Consider the following 19,441-nt stretch of genomic DNA (forward strand, 5'->3'; position numbering starts at 1 on the left):
GATACTCACTTGTCGAACACGTTTTCTATGAAAGATTACAAATCAGCCAAAATTTCAGCAACTGAAAATAACCACTAATCATAAATAATTATGAACAAACTTTGATTAGCATATTTTCGATTTCTGAAATCTTCCAGATTTGCTTCCTCGTCAAATTTAGCACCGTCCTCTTTCCGAAAATAAAAATAAAGCGTTTTGAAACATTGTCTAACATTGAGAAAAATATCTCCAAACCGTTTTGATAGAATCCCTCCAACCAAAAACAGTACTTCAAAGGAGATTATAATAAATTTTATTCATTTTGGTTGAGTTAATTTGGTTAATCGATTGTATTTATGTGATTGTTGCTTTGATTGATATTACGATTGATTGATTTAGTTATGAGTCAAACTGAACGAAAGTGTGAACTTCACCTTTTATTTTACTTCTGTACCTTTCTAGATTTCTCCTTTACAACTACTCCTTTGTTAATCGGAATCATTATTAACAAACAACCTTATAAAATTCAAATACAAAATAATTAAAAAACCGACTCTGGAAAACGTCATTTCTCGAAAAGGCGGCGTCTAGGTGTATGCACGTGTCTGGGAGCGGTTATAAAATTATCGAAAGCGCCGTTCCTATATCTCCACCCTTTAGGCTTCCACCCATCAGGTGATGGGAGGTACGTCACGCTATGAGAATCTGCCGTAGAGGATTTTCAACAAAATGAAAGTGGAACCTAGTAATCGCATAGGGAGAATTCTCCATTCGTTAATTGGAATTTTCCGGAAGGTTCTAAATCGCGAATGTTTTGTGATAAACGCGATCTTCTAGTCGATTGCTTTTTGATAGGGAGGTTGTACAAATTAAAAAAAAAATTGCTAAAAAATATCCTGAAAAGGGTATGTGTAGATTCATGAAATATTTTGTGGTAAACATTTTTGTTTTGTAAGCTTTCTAGCATTAAAGGTTTGATTGTTTTTTCAATTATTAGTGAAATAATTATTGTTTTATTCCAATTTTAATGATCAAACAATATAATTGATGTCAAAATTAATGAGGTTTTTTTTTAATCTGTAAATTACCTGCTTGCATATTATAAGAAAACGATTAGATGTAGCATACATAATTTTTAGAAAAGTTAATTGGTTGTTATGAAAATTATTTTTAGAAATTCATATTTTCCGATATTTGTTTGTTTTAATAATTGTTACTAAAAATATATCGTTACCTAAATGTTTAATAATAATTGAGCAACAATTTTTTCGATCAATTTTATGTTTATTCACAATCGGCTCCGTTTAATTTGAAAGCTCTCATCACTTCCATAACTCAATACGATTTCAACGCCCGTGAGGGCGGCTTGACGCAATAACGACTTTTCAATAATAAAAATTACTTCACTGACAAAAAAAAATCATTTTTCAACAACAACTCTACATCATTAGATCGGCAAGTTTTGGTAGCAACCGGAGTTTCGGCTAATTTTTCTGCAGCAATCACGCGCGAATTGCGGTGAAAATTGCGCGTGAACTTTTCATGGCTCGATATTCGCAGTGTTCATAATTGTGTTCACAGTAAAGTCGCGCGCTCGATAGATATGAACGAAGTTATTGTTTCAACAGACCTACTGCTCTATATTAGAATCATATCTATATTAAGGCGGGTTACACACATATGCAACTCGCACGGTGCGACTAGAATTTTTGATTTATACATTATCGGAGTCTCCTCTAAAGCAAATTCAATATTTGTTTCTTCGTCATCCGGAAAAGGCATTTCTTATTCTATATAACTACGCACACAATTTAAACTAGTGACTTTCCGCACGCTCTACAGCGTGGGAACGAGAGCGTCAGTGCTGTCTGCGTACGGCCATGTGACTTTATTCTGCGTATGAGCCAACTCAAGACCGCAGCGCCAAAACACCGACCGGTTGGTTCCTAGTGGCGCGTATTCGAGATGCATACAAGTCGTACCGGGTGAGATGTATATGTGTGTAACCCGCTTAAAGGTAAAAACAAATTGAAATGGAGGGATCGAGTACAGTAGATGACGGATATTCATCATTTTCATATTTTTTCACCAGGTTCCATGTTAAATTTCATTTTGTACATAAAACCAAGGGGGTAGTGACGGTTATTTATTCAGCGAATGTGTCTACACAGCTTTTGCGCGTTCGTAGATTTTCTCACCGGGATAGAATTTTGAATTTAGCCAACTCTGTCAATCTTTTCGTAACAACTTGGTTGTAAGCAATTTTTTTGGTACTCGCGAGTGATAACGTACATTATTATATAGTTCTGAGGAAGAAGATCAATTATTTGTTCGAACTATTCTCTAAAAACATCAGAATTCATGTCAACGGAACGAGTAGATTCAAAAGTCAGTAAACCACCTTCAACAAAACGGTTTGAACTACCGATATGTACCATTATCAGTTCGCTCCTTTTTCCTCTTGGTGGATTCATACCAGTAGATAAATTATTGGAAAAACCTGTCTTCGGCTTGGTAATAGTCTCTTGCCAAAATTTATTTGGTATATGTCTGTCATTGATCTATTTTATATCTAAAGAAAACAATTTCTTCTTTGGTTTCTCGTTTCTTTTGTAGTTCTTAGGTTATATTTTCTCCGTACTACAATATCGTGTCTTTCTATTAGAATAGATTTTCTGGAATGCCTTTTCCAGCGAATTTCTTCTAAAAGTGGATGCTTTGACTCAGTTCAGGGTAGTCTTTATCAACTCAAACCGTGTCTACTGTCGGAAAGAAAAAAACATTCGCTTTCCTTCGAAATATTTCTTTGAAATAATTTTCCATTCGAAATTTTGGTTTTCCTGAAGCTTCACGTGCTGTTTGAAACTTTCCGAAGTTTTGGATTAGTAAGTAAGACTTTAAGAAAACGAATCGAAACTTCTCAATAGTTGACTTTAATTTTAAGAAATGTTTTGCCAATTTCCTTTTACTTTGAAGAATATACAACAATACAATCTTAAGTCTTAGCATACCTCTGTTCGTAAAACTGCCCTCGTATATAAAAATATGATATTTTTGGACGAGACAAAATATCCAATTGCACTAAATCTAAAAAAATAAAACATTTTATTTAAAATATTGACCGTTGTATCAATTTTCGCGTAAGAAAAAACCAGTTCTGTTATAAGTAACATATAGATATAAATCATTCCGTCGTAACGGCCTCGTCTCTCAAGTTCACTAGGACAACAGTTATATAAAAAAATTTCCGTATCCTCTTTAATTTAAATGTCTTCATTTGCATATAGGAGCAACCACATTTATTACAACATGATTGTTATATGAAGAAATAAATTAATTTCAAGTGCATTCAGTTTTTGGAAATAATTTTTTTCTGAATATTGTGAACTGAATTATGAACGTTGGGATTATTTGAAAATTGAAATGCATTTTGAAGTTCAATGTCATTCCAAATTCGCATATTTTATTATCAAAATAGAGCAGTTACAAAAATGACAAATGTCTTACTATGTTTTTTGTCTAAGCGCTCAAATTACAAACTTTTTCACTCACAAAATAAAACATTAATTTCATTAACAATCACATCATAAATAACTATCCTTTTTTAATGTCAAGTTCTTTAATATTTCCGAAACAGTTAAAGATGGGTGTAGGACATTGTACATAAATTATGTGTAGAATTCAAAAAATAAATAGAATACAGGGGGTTGCAATTAAAATAAGAAAGTTTGTATTGGCCACTATTCCAAGATATAGCCTGTATATTTTCTTTGAAAAAAATGCGGGGTCAAAATACCTATCGATATATCGTAGCACTCTTCCTAATAAGTTTGATACCCTTTTTATAATAAAAATCGTCAAGCTTCTCGAAATAGCCATTAACTGCCGATTACAACTCTTTTGTTGAAAAATTTTTGACCACCGACTCATTTTTGCAAATCTGGGATGAGAAAATAATCCGAGGGGTCTAAATCTGGCCAATAGAGTGCATGAGGTAGCAATTCAAATTGCAATTCATTAATTTATGCCATTGGAATAACGGATTTGTGAGCTGGTGGATTGTCTTGATGAAACAGGACTTTCCTCTTAGCCAAATGCGGCCGTTTTTGCTTGATTTCTTCGCTCAAACGTTTCAATAAGTTCTCATAATAGTTTTTTGTTTTTGTGATAGTCAATGAAAATTATCCCACGCGCGTCCCAAAAAACCGACGCCATGATCTTGACTGCAGGTGGAACGGTCTTTGACTTCTATGGAGCCGGTTCTTCCTTTTCAGTCCATTGTTTTTATAGTCCTTTTGGTTCGAGTGTGAGGTGATAGACCCACGTTTGATCCACGGTTATGAAACGGCTCAAAAATTCGTTTATGTGAAACATTGCCAAACACTCGATAGATCCATTGTGAGTAAACGCGGCACCCATCTTGCGCACATCTTTCTAATATCAAAATTTTCAATCAAAATGTACCACACTTTTTTGAATGCCCACTATGTCTGCTAGCTCGCGCACATTCAGTCGACGATCATCCGGTACCGCTTTGCGGATTTTCTTCAACATTTCTGGAGTCGTCACCTCATTTGGTCGACCACAGCGATGCCGGTCTTCGCAGGCCTCGCTTAAACTCTGCTATCCAATATTTTACCGTTGATAATGAAGGAGCAGGCTCATCTGGAGTAGAATCTATTCCAGCTTTTATATTGGTTGGACTAAGGCCATTCAAATTAAAATATTGTATCACATAAAACGATGACCAATTTTTTCAATGCTTACAAATTCACTATTGATGATTGCCAAACAAATACGTGGCGTCTTCAAACTTTGCTGTATAGATTGTGTACTTTCTACTACAGTGGTATTTTTCAAGCTACTACCGCCATCTCTAGGTCATGCTTGGGGATCAATAGTTTATATTTAGATATATAGAAATATATTTACACTAAAAAGTGTCAGTTAAATTTTAATTAGTTCCAAATTATTTTTCCATTCAAATATTTGATAATTCTCGATTCTGAGTGTATTAGGAAGATGGCATCAGCTGATTATCGATTCTGTTCACAGTAGTCTTCTGTGCATTCGAGTAATTTCTTGACTAACGGTACTACGACCGTAAAAAGGTACTTCCTCTTCGTCTCCTCGTAAGGGGCATTGACTTTGAGTCCTAAATTGTTTGTAAAATTCGCGGACATTCTATTGGTCAAGCACGAGCAATCGTTAGTAGGACAAGAAGAACCGTATACATAACTGTAAATCGTTATTGGATAAATGAGTAGATTGTAGGAATATCTATTCCTTAAAAAAATGTGCACGACTCGCGATGATATCATTCAAATTATAGGTTATTTGATATAATTACTTATTTAAATATGTATGTAGTATGTTGATTTGTCATCGCAAATAGGTGTTACTAATGATTCGTCATTTTATAAAGGTTAATCAATCGAAAGTAATGCCGATTTAACAAAAAAAATATCGACAATATTTTGAAATTGTTCTTATATTATACAGTATTACTCATTTAGATTGAAAACACTTATTAGAAGTCAAACAATAATTCATTCAGCTTTCAACGCGCTTAATCACATTAAAAGAGAATGGAAACATTGGAATCGGGAGGATTTAGACTTCGAAAATGTAGTACATATTTCGAATATGGGTGATTCCGTTCTAACTGTGATTTTTTGTATTCAAAATTTCAAGATTTTAAAATTTAACTTTTCTAACTTTTTTATGCATATTATTCATCTATTTTACTGTAAAAATAAAACTCTAAGAGGAATTTACTACAACTTCAAAGTATCACGAGCAAGACACAAATGTCGGATTTTGAGTTCCACGGTACTGACTCATTTATCCACGGTACTGACATGGTAACTTAAGATATTAAACAACAAGTGCATCAATTTTCCTCAGTTTGATCATAAACATTAGAATTTATAAGGTAATTAGTTTAAATCATTTGTTACGACAAAAAAAATTAATAATTTATCGGTAAATTCTAGGAATGGACATGACACGGTACTGACATTCAAGTGATGTAGTATAAGTTTTCTTTAAGTGGCAAGTTATATTGTATAAAAATAATGTTTAAATATCTTAAGAATTATTCAATTAACACAAAATTTTTATTAATTGATTATTAATTAATGACTAGTACAAAAAAACAATACAGGACATTGAATATCACAGTTAGAACGGAATCACCCATATGCCTGATAAAGGATTTAACGACGTTAAGATTTCTGTATAAAATACAAGGGGAATACGGCAAGTTCCCATATTATCTTTGCTCATGAGAAGCAGAGCAGACGAATTTTATGACACAAGCCAAATGCGTGAACAAAGTAGGCTCACACAAAACAAAATTGTTGCTTATTTTATTAATGGAATATGAAACAAATGAACGAACTGTATAAACATACGAGGTGTGGCTATTGAGTAACGAAACTAGTGCTGCTATAGAAAAAGGAAACTTGGAAAAGTTGCGACTGAAACTTGTCGAGTTCAAATATTTTTCAGCGGCTTAAGTGTTTTCAAGATGACCGAGAAAATGTTGAAAATGCTTCAAGTCGGGGTCGTGCGATTGCTGAATCTATAGAAATTAATAAAGAAGAAATTTTACATGAAAATTTCAACATACGAAAAGTGTGCAAACCTGGTGCCTCATTCCGCACTGTCCGTCAAGAGGCCTCCATCCCAGCCACCTTATTCTCCGGATCTTGCACCGTGCGTCTTCTACCTCTTTCCTAAGATCAAATCTACAACAATATTTGAGTCAGTTGAAACTGAGCGTGTCCTTGAGAAACTTATAGAAAAAATCTTTCTGCACTGTTTCACGTGGGGCGATCTAGATATAGAAAAGGGTTCTGGTGAATGTCCTCTGTTTAACATCTTATTTTCCATTGATCATATACAGAAACGTTTATATTTTGGTAAGAGATTATTTTAGAAATCAATATTTTTGTCCATATTCTTGTCCGTCTTCAAAATTTCAAATAAATTCCCATGCAGAAGACAGTAACTTACAATCAGATGGAAACAATAAAACACTGTAATATGTCTTCCATTTCAATTTTATAGCAATTGTAGTAAGAATTTGATGTGTACTAGAAAATGAACTCGACAATCGCTACTGTTCGGTACCGCCCAAACAAAAACTTATAATTTTTTTGTGAACGCTGAAATTTTCACACAATTTTAACACAATACCGAGTTCTCATTATTAGTTGAATGTAGGAAAATAACTGTTTCAATAAACAAAAAGACGCTTAAAGCTACATAATGATGTGATTTATTTTAACGAGCTCTACTTTGCTAATACGAATTCGATCTTGATTTTCAACAAACCATAGATTTCTTATTTATAAGAAAAAAACGCATGTTGCTTTCTTGGGAGCAAGTTCTTCAAATGAAATTCATTACCTTCTTCTCGAGTACATTTTTATCATTAGAAACCGTTTCAAAGCTGATCCGATTCTGAAGCGAACATTCTTCTTGCCTGTCGTTGGTATAAATTTTACAAATATGATAGCCAATGCCAATTTTTCGGTTAAAATTTTCGAATTTATACTTTTTGCTATTTCAAAATCACTTTTTACCTCGCGTACATTTAACCAACGATCTCACCCAATCCTAAAATACTCAATCTCTACATTTTCTGATGTTATTTCTCTCGATGTACCACTCTTTTTTCCTCGTTCTACTCATGTAATTCTCTATAAATACCTTTACCGTCATCTCACTTGTTTCTGAGCTAGTTTGTCTAAGTTTAATGCGAATTTTTTGATCTAATCTTTTGTTTTATATAACAAAATATGACGTAGGAAAAAATGAAGTAAACGAACCCACGCCGATCAATAAATAACAATATAGAGTCCGCTTGGAAGCTCTAACGCGCTGGTATGATGGTAGACTCGAATCTTTTAGATAAACCTCGTATAAACATTAATTCTCGTTGCTGGTTTCAAACTTTTTAGAATAGAACTAAACCAAATACTGTTCCCATTCGATTTTTATTAGTGATTCAATCAAATTTACGATTTTTGTTGTTTTGTTTTCAGCAACTCTTCCGATCTCAACAATCGCAAGCGGCAACGCCGACGGCTGCGCAATTACAGCTGTTGCAGCAACAGCAACAACAGTACTTGGCGCAACAACAACAAGCAGCTGCCGCATTCCCACAACCCCCCTACCTCGTTAATCCACAACAAGAGCCTTATCTGATAACCGCTGGGGTACCAGCTCAGTACTATGGAGTGGGACCGTGGGTATATCCAGCTCCGCCTGCAAATCTCATACAACAGGGTGCCAATAATGGAGCCAGGAGACCGCTCACTCCTAACGGCACGACTGAGGCCCAACCGCAAGTACAGGTTAGTATCAAACAAGCAAATCGGATATTTATGTCAAATAAGCAGTACATAAAGTAATTGTAAAAATATGTAATGTAATTATTTTATGGTAATTAATCATCGTTTTTGATAATATTCAAATTTTTACTAGCCAAATCATTTTTGCACAAATTTTGACTACAATATCTGCAATATCGAACGGTCTCGTTAACCGATTGGATGATTTTATTGGCACGATTTCAATATATCGTCCACTCCTGACATTTTCGTATCGTTTTCGTCCTGATCCTTGAACTAATTTCTGTTAATAGTAAGGTAAAAGTTGATTTATTGTCCAGTTAATATATCATCGCCAACATCATATTTTGTGATTATTCCTTTTAACGCTAACAATACAAAAAAAAAAACTATCTATCATTCATATTTTTTTTATAATGCACCATTTTGCCAATTCATTACAATGCGTTTTGAAACAGATCTAAAAATCCGCTTTGAATACTTAGTGTTGGTTACTACATACTTATGTTTTGAGATGAGACAAATAAAAACTAATATTTATATTTGGATATGGATTTATTATTTTTCAAAATATTGTCGCATCAATCGTCTCTTCGGGTGCAGAAAAACGTTGATCTCGGGATTTATTTTTAATCTGCGGGAATAAACAGAAATCATTGGGTGCTAAACAAGGACTATATGGCAGATGACTTATCAATTATTCCAAATTAACAGGTGACCATTTGCTTCAGAGGGTTCGTGGGCGATCAACTTTTGTTGGAATTGGCTCATCTTAAAAGACCCATATAGTCAATTTTGTTTAATTTCGGATTCATATGTATAGATCCATGATTCGTCACCTGTCACGATCTGATAAATGTCTTTTGAAGCACGGCGATTGAATTTTTTCAGCGAAACACGGTGTCTCGAGATGGTGCCTCATCACCAAAGTCTCAAAGCCACATGATGGTCACACTGTTGTCGATTTCATCTACGTCGAAAGCCATAGAAAATGATCCCACGATTTAATTCCATTTTTTGACCAAATTGAATGTTTTAAGTATCCGTAATCAATTCAAATCAAAAATGTTGTATGACAACAAGTTCTGAGTACGTTCGCTATTAAAAATGTCACATTTTATGATGGCAGATTTGACATATTCACATCAGTGTTGTCATATCTCAAAACTTAGTAGCAACCCTCGTAAATTGACATTATATTGCCGGAACAAGTCATTCGGTCAACAAACACTGGTAAACACCGTTTTATCGCACGAACTTTGTGATGATTGTTATTCATATAAATAATAATTTTGTTTCAATCACGTCCAGTTTTTCGGTGACAGCTGCATATTTATTTCCTAACTCATATACGTGTTTTTGTTTAAATAACTTAATTTAGGCGACTGTATACTTATTGCATTCAAATAACTCACATCTTATTTACGTTTATTATATAGTAAACATATAACCAAAATGTGTGGAGAATTAACTTTCCTGTGACGAATCAAAATAAATCCTGGGCTCAATATCAACCAATTCACAACACACTAATCAGTATCTAAACTTGTTGTTAGCCAACAACTCCATCTTATATAATGTCGAGCTGCTTGTGCCGAATATCCTCCAAATCGATCAGATAGTCGGGATTCTATTCCGGAACTTGTTCTAAATCAGCACAAATAGGTATCAGAAGATAGTGACCTAAGTTAAGAATCGTCAGCTTCAAAAGGACCGCACTTTTTAACACAAAGTGATTTAAACGATTCGACTCTGTGTAAAAACAGTTTGAGCTTTTGGGGTTCTACATTAAACGACTAGAATTTATTTTCTCTTGATAAGAACATTCTTTATTTTCGTCATCGTGAATGAATGATGTTTCATTTGCGAATGGAACAGTAGTGACAGAAAAAGTGTGGCCCAAACGTATATCATAAACCAGAACATAAGAATGTTAAAAATGATTCTTTTGCCACCTTTGCACATAAAGCTCGGTCTGATAGATTTGTTGTGGAAGCTATACCTAAAGATGGCAGTGGATTCGTGTATCTGAAAGAGAAATATTTGGGTTCACAAATACGACAATTGATGAAGTATAAGACCTTTGGAGAAAAACTGAACAATCAGGAAAAACTTGCCTGGGAATGTTTTTTAAACGTTGTCCGAAATTTTTTTACGAAAGAGAAGAGAAAGACTCAATAGCTTTGGGGTGTAATATGCCCTTACAAATAGATATGTTGAACTCTCATCTGGGTTTGTTTTCGACAAATTCGGGTGTTGTTAGTGCTAGAAAATTATTGTTGAGACTGAAAAAAGTCCTTCCAGAAGCCAAATATTCACGAAAGTCATAAGAATTTATTCTATATGAAGAAATAATATGTCCAAATATAATTTTTTAAAAACCTGACGTACCCTAGGTACATTCAAAATTTAATCCTAGTAAATTCAAAAGTTTTCATGTCACAAAATAGAATTTTGTCAACTAGTGTAATGCAGAATAATTGGTGTTGGTCTGGAAATTCATTAAAGATGCTAAATGAATCTATTAGATGAATTCTGAAAAAAAGTTCTAGATAACTTTTTGTAACTTCATGAATATGAAGATTATATTCATATAAATTGGTTAATAAAAACTTTGTTTCCATAATTCCCCTGTAAAATCAAAGATTTTGCAAAAATTCATTCAAGTCGGATAGTTTTTCAATTTTCTAGAGCCAAAAAACAAATAGAACTCTGTACTATTACTATATATATATATATATTTTAGCACATTTTTTCTACAATTTTTTCTACAATTAAAACATTTACAAAATATATATTTAAAACTCTTTAAGCTCCTTTTTCTTCTTCTTCCTCATCTTTTTACTATACTTCTCCATCTATTCTTTCTTTCCATTCAGTTATTTCCATTCGTCTCAAATCTGAAGTTACCTCCCTTATCCATTTATTTTTCGTCCTGCCTCTTCTTCTGATTCTCTCTCTCCATTTGTGCCCTCTTGGCAATTCTGTTTGCATTCATTCTACACACGTGCCCCCAATCACATGACTCTGTGTATTATCAGACTCGTTTTATATTTCTTTCAGCTCTATGACTTTTCATTTTCACATTCTCAATATTTTCGGAGTACTTTCCACACATTTTTTCAGCACTCTTCTGGGTTAGAACCCACGACTCACACCGTGCGGTACAATCAGCCTAACTACCGTTTTGTACCTTCGCTACTTTGAAGATTGCTTTTGAGTATTATTCAACGACCACATTATTCCACTATCCTTCACTATACGATTTTCTAGCTGTTGTCTCTCATCATCTGTATTCGTATTCAGTGCTCGTAGATACTCAACTTTTTCAAAATGATATTCCTCGTTTTCCATCCTAAAATCCTACTGATTCTTCTTTTACCGTGGCATTTCCATGTATTTAGTCCTTTCGCCACTAACCCTTGAGCCGAATTTGTCAAACTACTATAGATTTTTTCCAATTTCCCCACCCCGTAGATATGGCTAGTAAAACAATTGTATAATAAATTATGAATAACTTACCCCTGTCTATATTCACGTATAGTAAGATTTTTTTGTAAATCGTGTAAATATAAGAAAAAAATGTGTAAATATCCACTGTGTAAATTTTTCCAGCCGCAAGTACCTGGAGGCTACATAGTTCCCTACTACGATCAGAATGCGGCGCCCATCTTAATGGCACAAGGCGCAGCAGCGATGCGTAACGGTACGCCGATGCGTTTGGTATCGCCAGCGCCTGTTTTGGTACAACCGCAAACAGCTGCCGCCGCAGCTACTAGACAGACACAAGCCGCAGCTGCTGCGCATGCCGCCGCCGCTTCTCTATATTCCAGTACGCCTCAAGGTCTTTATGGCGCTGCTAGTGTCAATACTTCAGTCAACGGAACAACACTTGGAGGTAGGTGGAGAAGATACATATTTCTCCTATTCAAAAATTGTTGTTTAAAAGAAGTGAAATGTTTTATTATACGATATTATAATATCGTTAATCAAATTAATTTCGATCAATTTTGATTTTCAAAATATCCCTCTTAATGGTCTCTACATTTTGCAAACGATTCACGTTTATCGATCAGAATATAATAGCTTCGGAATCGAGTTAAACAACTCAGTTGGTGATAAATTGGCGCTGCAATTCGGATAATTTTTTTATTAATTTACTCACATCTTTTTTTGGACCGGTTCCTTTCAATACCCAGTACCATTTGGTCAATTTTTTGATGATATCTCTGGTTGTTGCAGTTTTTGTTTCTCAAGGGCGCTCTTCGTCATTCAACCTTTTGACGACTCACCTATACTTGAAATCCTAGCGAGATTCTCTCGATATGCGCAAATATATTTCACAACTTATATCGATTATAAGGTTGGGGGGTCAGTCAAAACTTTTCAGACAACCATCGTACACGACACGTACACGGTGTCTCAAAGAAATCTGTAACATTGTTTATGATGATGTTAAATTTTCCTCAGAATGTCTGTACACTTTTTGGAATTTAGATATTATACAGGTCGTCCCTGTTAAAATTATGAAATGGTTAATCACTGAACATGAGTCCCTCTGTTTTATACCATCAAATATAAAACGTGGACGTTTTTCCAATGTATACTTTTTATATGTTTAATTTTTTGTACAATTAGACGCTTGTAACAAAAAAAAATAATTTGAATTTAAAAGGGAGCGTTCAAGTATTACGTAACGCAATTTTTCGACAACACTGACAACAGCAATATGCTTCTATGTAAACTCTAATGAATATTGACATCGATAATCGATAATAAAATGAAAATCACGTACACACAGTCGAGAGATTCTCCCAAACGTAAAAAAAAGTGTTGCCAACTCAGAAAACAAAAAAGTAACGTACAATACAATCCAGGGATTCCCTATAAAACATAAACGAAAAGGGTTACCAATTTCAGAAGATTATAACTCCCAAGGTTTTACAAGACCCCGCCCTCCAAGGAAATTGTGTTAAGTATTATTTGAATGCTCAGGCCAGGCTTGGTTTGCAAGGGGAAAACTTGAACAAACTACCTTACTTTCAGGCAAAAATTTAGGGATCCATCAAAGCTACGACAACCAAGCAATCGCATATAGAAAATTCTAATCACAGTTTTACTTTCTCTTTCTTTTCTTTATTTTAATTCGTGCCCGCCCCCAACTAAGAAGTGGAAACCGTGCCTGTTAATAGGGTGGTTCCAGAAGTGCCCCTACCAACGATTTTTTTAAAATTCTATTCACTTTTCTCAGCGATGTTTAATAATTTCGATTAACCATGGACCCATTTTTCCAATTTGGGAAAAAAATAATCCGAATAGGCTAAATCTGGTGAATAGGGTGCATGAGGTAGCGATTCAAACTTTCAATAACTAATTTTGGTCATTGTAATAAAGAATTTTTTAGCTAGTATATTCTTAATGAAATAATATTTCCTTCTTAGCCAAAATCGGCAGGCTTTGTTCGCTTTTTCGCAATAAATTCGCATAATACTCGTCATGGATAATTCTCGGGTCAAACATAGAAAATTATCCTGCATACATCAGAAAAAACTTGCGAAATAGAGTTATCTTCAGATGCGCCTTCTTTGGGATCGATTTTTCCTTTCAGTACATTGCTTTGGCTTTGATATGAAGTTGATTTGATTTCTACTTCGCCAAAAAATGAATCGAAATATCTTTACAACACTATTTTCTTCCCGAAAATGATTAAACGCGGCGCCCATTTTACACGCTCTCCAAATTTTCAAGTAATATCCTACATATCGTCATTTTTCTAAGGCCTATTAGTCAAGTTTTTCCTCAATATTTCTCGCTCTAAATGCCACATTTAAACACTACTATCCACTATTTCACTTTTGTCAATGGAGGAACATACTTACCTAGAGTAGAATAAAGCTCTGCTTTAATATTAGCTTTATCAGATAACGATAACTGTAATGCCGGGTGCTTATTGGACCACCCAGATATCTATTCACTTGACTTGGAGTTCCTTAAGGATGATTCACATTATCAGACATGCAACGATACGGCAAGGACCGACAAAGACCCGATAGTTGCGGCAGAAATTCACATTATACGATAGGTATTCGACATCTCGACGGGTTTTTTGTGATAAATGGATGCATAAAATGTAACAAAAACCTAGAACTGAAGGACAATATTTCCGAATGTCAAAGTATCAATTTTATTATTTGCTAGATAAAATATCTATTGACATAAAAAAAGAAAATACTACTAAATAAAGTATCGCAAAAATCCAAATAAACTGTTCACACTATCCAGCACGTACAGGCACAGACACGAAAAACATTCTTACTAAGAATTTCGGTCCGCTCCGTCGCTGCCTTTATATGTCGTTACCGCGTCGTTGTCGGTTGGTGTGTACATCAATATTTATTTATCTAAAAAGAATGATTTGTCGTGTCTTTGTCGGTCCTTGCCGTGTCGTTGCATGTCTGATAATGTGTGTCATCCTTTAGGCCGCACACACATAAAGAAAGCAGATTATCCAGCGCCTACTGTAGGCGCTAGAAACCGGCGCCGGTTTTTCTGCTGGTGCAAGCACAAACGACGCTGTTTACCGATTTTGTTGAGTCATGATGTCGAGTTTATCCTCACACAAAAGAGTTTGTGCTACTGAAAAATGTGTCGTTACGAATACAAAGAGCCAGACACAGAATACATCCATCATGATCTCTTCTCGACTTTGAAGCAAGATGGCCGAAGCTTTTGGCAGTACATGAGGATGATATTTCGATTACTGTGAGATTTTAGCTAAAATTTCACTATCCTTCATTATTTAACAATCATGTGACCACGTTCGACGCCGATAACAAGCGACCAAGAATTGAAAATTCATTCCGGTAAATTCGTCGGTTCCGTTTTACGCATGTTGCAAGTTCCGTCAAATTTTGTCTTTGTACGTAACCATTGACGAGCTACAAAAATTATCTGCGCCGGTTTCTGTTTTCTTAATGTGTGCGGCCTTACAGCTGGAATCAAGCCGCTTTTTTAAATTTATTTGTATGGGGATATTTTGAAATCAATTGATGTAATATTACATTGCTAAAAAATAATAAAATCACGCTTCTATGCCTTTAAACGACATCTTCTTGACATTGTAAATACAGAGTTTAGTTTTTACGTCAAAATCATATTAACTTTGAACGATTTTTTTTGTAAAGTTATAAGAATGATAGAATATTAAACATATTTGAGTTTCTGTATATATAAACATTTTTTGTTTTGTACATATTTCGCTGTACATTGAAAATTTTTGAAAATTTCCGACATGAAATCTGTCATATAATGTAAAATACAAATTTTACAGTTATTTTTTACTCTCTCTGTATAATTGTAATTTGGTAGATTGATGTTATTGATACTTTATCGTCGATATGGGATTCTTTCTGGTACATCTTTTCAATTTTCGAGGTTATATGTTTTCTATGTTTAATATACAGGATCGAGCAAAATCGTTGTAATAATAACTGATATAGAATTATCTAAACCCACAATGTCGGTTTTCATATGTGAAAATTCCTACGGCTTCATTCAAACATTCAAACTCGATAAGTCGTGCGACTTACACATAGATGGCGTTACCAACTATGTGTAAAATTTCATGACATTTCGATTAGTCAGAAAAAAGTGACAGTCATTCAAATGAGGCAATTTTTATTATTTTCAAAATAATAGATACAAAACAATTTCGTGTACTAATTTATCATTGCTCCTTGATGATAAAAAAAAATACTCTACAAGCTCAGAAATAGCTTCAAAAGTGTAATCTGGACTCTGCTCCATCGAAAAGAATCACTTGTTATTGGTTTGCTGAATTGAAACGATGACGGTGAACGTTCTGGTCATTAAATTGAGGTGGTTACTCCAGAAAACATCAAAAACCTCCACAAATTGGCTATATCTAATCGTAAATTGAAATTGCGTGAGATAGCGGAGGCCGTGAGGATATTAGAAAGCAATGTGAATTATGAATGAACATTTGACCATGAGAAAGTGGGTGCCGCCTTTACTCACAGTCGATCAAAATTAACAACGTGTGGATGATCCAGAGCAGTGTTTGCACGTAATGAATCGGAACATAGATCCATCACTTCACTCCGGAATCAAAACGATCATCATCTGAGTGGACTGCAGCCGGTGAACCACGTCCGAAGCGTCCCAAGGCACAACTGTCAGCTGGAAAGGTTATGGCTTCAGTATTTTGGGATGCGCATGGAATATTGTTCATCGACTGTTTCCAAAAGGGAAAGACAATCAATAACGAATGCTACATAGACTTGTTGGATCTTTTGAATGCAAAAATCAAGGAAAAACATCCTCATATGTCGAAGAAAAAACCATTGTTTCACAAATGCAATGCACCGATTCACAAGTCGATGGCAACGATGGTTAAATTGAACGAATTGTACTTCCAGTTGCTTCCTGATCCATTGTACAGTCCTGATCTGGCTCCCAGTGACTACTGGCTATTCGCTGATCTGAACAAAATGTCGCCGGTAAAAAATTCAGCTAAAATGAAGAAGCCATTGCTGAAACTGAGACAAAAGACAAATCCTTCTACTAGCACGGCATCGAAAAGATTTGATTGATGAGGGAAATCGATTTTAGGCAAAAAAAAATGTTTTTCTTAATTAGTCAGATGCAAAAGATGTTTACTTTCGTCAGGATTAGAAATAAGAAAGATATTCTTGTATAATTTTGGAATACTCTTGTAAAATTGTATAAAGTGGCTAAATCTATTTACAACTTTCTAAGGGAACAAAGTTATTAGGATCAGTTGGGGTAAACGTAAACAGATACAATTTTAAACAACTTTCATATCTCTTGAAATTGGTTTGATTGACTACAATGGCGCCCCGGACATTGACAAAAGCCCTATTAAAATAGGGTAATTGTAAACCTAAATTTGGGGTAATAGTGAACGTATTCAAATTTGCCCCAAAATATATGATGATTAGAGCATATCGAGATTTTTGAAATTTTCATAACTTTTTCTCAAAAAGACAACGGTGCGAAATTATATAAAATAACGACCGAATCTTCTGCAATATACTGAAGAAGATCTTATCAATGATGTGATGAATAAAAACAAAACTTATAGAAAAGCATATAAAGCATACAATCTACTTGTTGCTGTTATATATTCCACCGAATTAAAGGCAGAAAAAAACCGATTACCACCATGAGTGAAGGACGTCATCCTGCTTTGCCTATAGATGTAGAAAATAATGTAGCAAATCGTCTTGTAACTCGAGCTAGAATGGGTTTGCCCTACGTTGGAAAAGAGTTTTGCAGCTTAGTAAGAACAACATTCTTGGTGACAATTGGTATTTGGACTTCATAGTTACACACTAATTCAAAAAGCCCAAACATTTGCAGAAAATTAGAAAGGATGCATGTGATCAGTTCGTTGCGAATGATTTTTATAATAAGCTTAAAGACGTCGTTAAATGACCCAACTAAAGTTAACTAAAGTTAACGAGCCATAGGTGGAAAGGGAAAAACATTATCTTGAGTGGTAAAGACTAATCCTACATAGTGCCTGTGCCAGAGCCTCCAAATCAAACAGAAAGTCAGGATTCTAGTCCGGAGTTTGTTCTTAGTCAACTCGAGAAAATCAACTTCAAAAGAATCACATTTATCGATAACTTCATTCTTATGTCATTTATCAATTACGACCGTCGAGAACTATTAATGATTTTTAGCAAGGGGATGAAAAGGAATTTCCCTAATCTAACCACGTATTTCCACCTACTGTTATTATGTGTCTATATTTAGATTTGTTATGACACAAAAAAATCCGAAAATTGCTTCATCCAAAATATTCTTTTTATGATTTAGGCAATATCTTTCGTCAGGTAAAAATCTACGCCGAAGTAGAGTACTTTTACGAGTACTTATCTCGTGTGTGATGAAGTATGTAGTAAAACTTTTAAGCCAATCGGTGGGTTCCCGTTTTCGGAACTACAGCCTTCGAGAATTCCACTATACTTTAAATGTTTCGACGAATTTCATAAATTATTATTACATTTAATCTGTTTAATTCCAAATTTCTCTAAAATTTCCATAAGTGCCGCCCAAGGGGTTGTTAACGATCAACGCTCAAAATCATAAACAACAATTCAAAGATTTACACTTTTTTTAGATCATTCTAATCATTTTAAAAAATTTGCATAGTTCTGAGTGTTAATGGGTTTATAAACAAACTGAACATTAGAGACCGGCCTTAATTATGAGACATCCTCTATAAAACATTATATTTGAACTGCACACCACTAGTAAGTCCGCTTTCGTCAGAGTTCCATGCGTTTTTCTTCATTTTCGCTGCCAGTCTCTGTAAATACTGAAGGAATAAAAAATCATGACGCGTAAAGAAAAGTTGATATTAACGAAAAAGAAATATTACTTTTAGTGTACCATTGTATAAATTACATTAAAAATACGTCATATAAAATTAACGTGACCATTTCCATTTTTCCCTTTACAGAAAATGTAATTTAGCCTTGTGTACAATATGCATTACAAAAGTTCTAATTTGAATATTGTAAAATCCTTTTTTGCATTTGCATCTTATAATGCCGTTTTTTTAATTAATCTTGTTAACGTCAAACGCCTTTGAAAAACAAATTAGTATTTGTGTTGTAGGTGTGTCCATCTTCCAAACCATTAATTTTTTATAAAACGAAAAATTCTAAATATACTTATCAAAATAATTTAAAAAAAAAACTCATTTTTGTTTTTTCAACATTTTCACATAATTAATTTTGATCAAGATTATCAACTTTAACCCCAAATTCTTATTTTCACAACAAAATTCACATTTTTAATTTTATTTTTCGAAGTGTCTATTGGCACCCTCGTGCCCCGTGACTCTAATTTCAACCATAGAGAGACACGGACATTTTTAAAGAAATGAGCCAATTAAAGCTTTATCCGTGTCTCTAATTTCAGCCGGGAATGTTACAATAATAAGCTTTAACTCACGGATGAATACTGTCCACGGATAAATACCACCTACACATGAAATCTGACATTTATGCCATTTCTAATCTCAGTATATTTTTTTCATTCATTTA

General features: G+C 34.3%; 1 protein-coding gene across 8 annotated transcripts in view; it reads left to right on the forward strand.

Moving 5' to 3' along the window:
- LOC130901193 (maternal protein pumilio-like) overlaps positions 1-19,441 on the forward strand; it is a 338,508-nt gene that overhangs the window by 301,652 nt on the left and 17,415 nt on the right. For all 8 annotated transcript variants that reach the window (XM_057812369.1, XM_057812368.1, XM_057812372.1 and 5 more), the window contains 2 exons: positions 8,034-8,345; positions 11,958-12,240. In XM_057812369.1, the coding sequence (XP_057668352.1) occupies positions 8,034-8,345; positions 11,958-12,240 (595 nt within the window). The remainder of the gene's footprint in view (positions 1-8,033; positions 8,346-11,957; positions 12,241-19,441) is intronic.

This window comes from Diorhabda carinulata, chromosome X (genome assembly GCF_026250575.1).
Source record: "Diorhabda carinulata isolate Delta chromosome X, icDioCari1.1, whole genome shotgun sequence".
Taxonomy (NCBI): Eukaryota; Metazoa; Arthropoda; class Insecta; order Coleoptera; family Chrysomelidae; genus Diorhabda; species Diorhabda carinulata.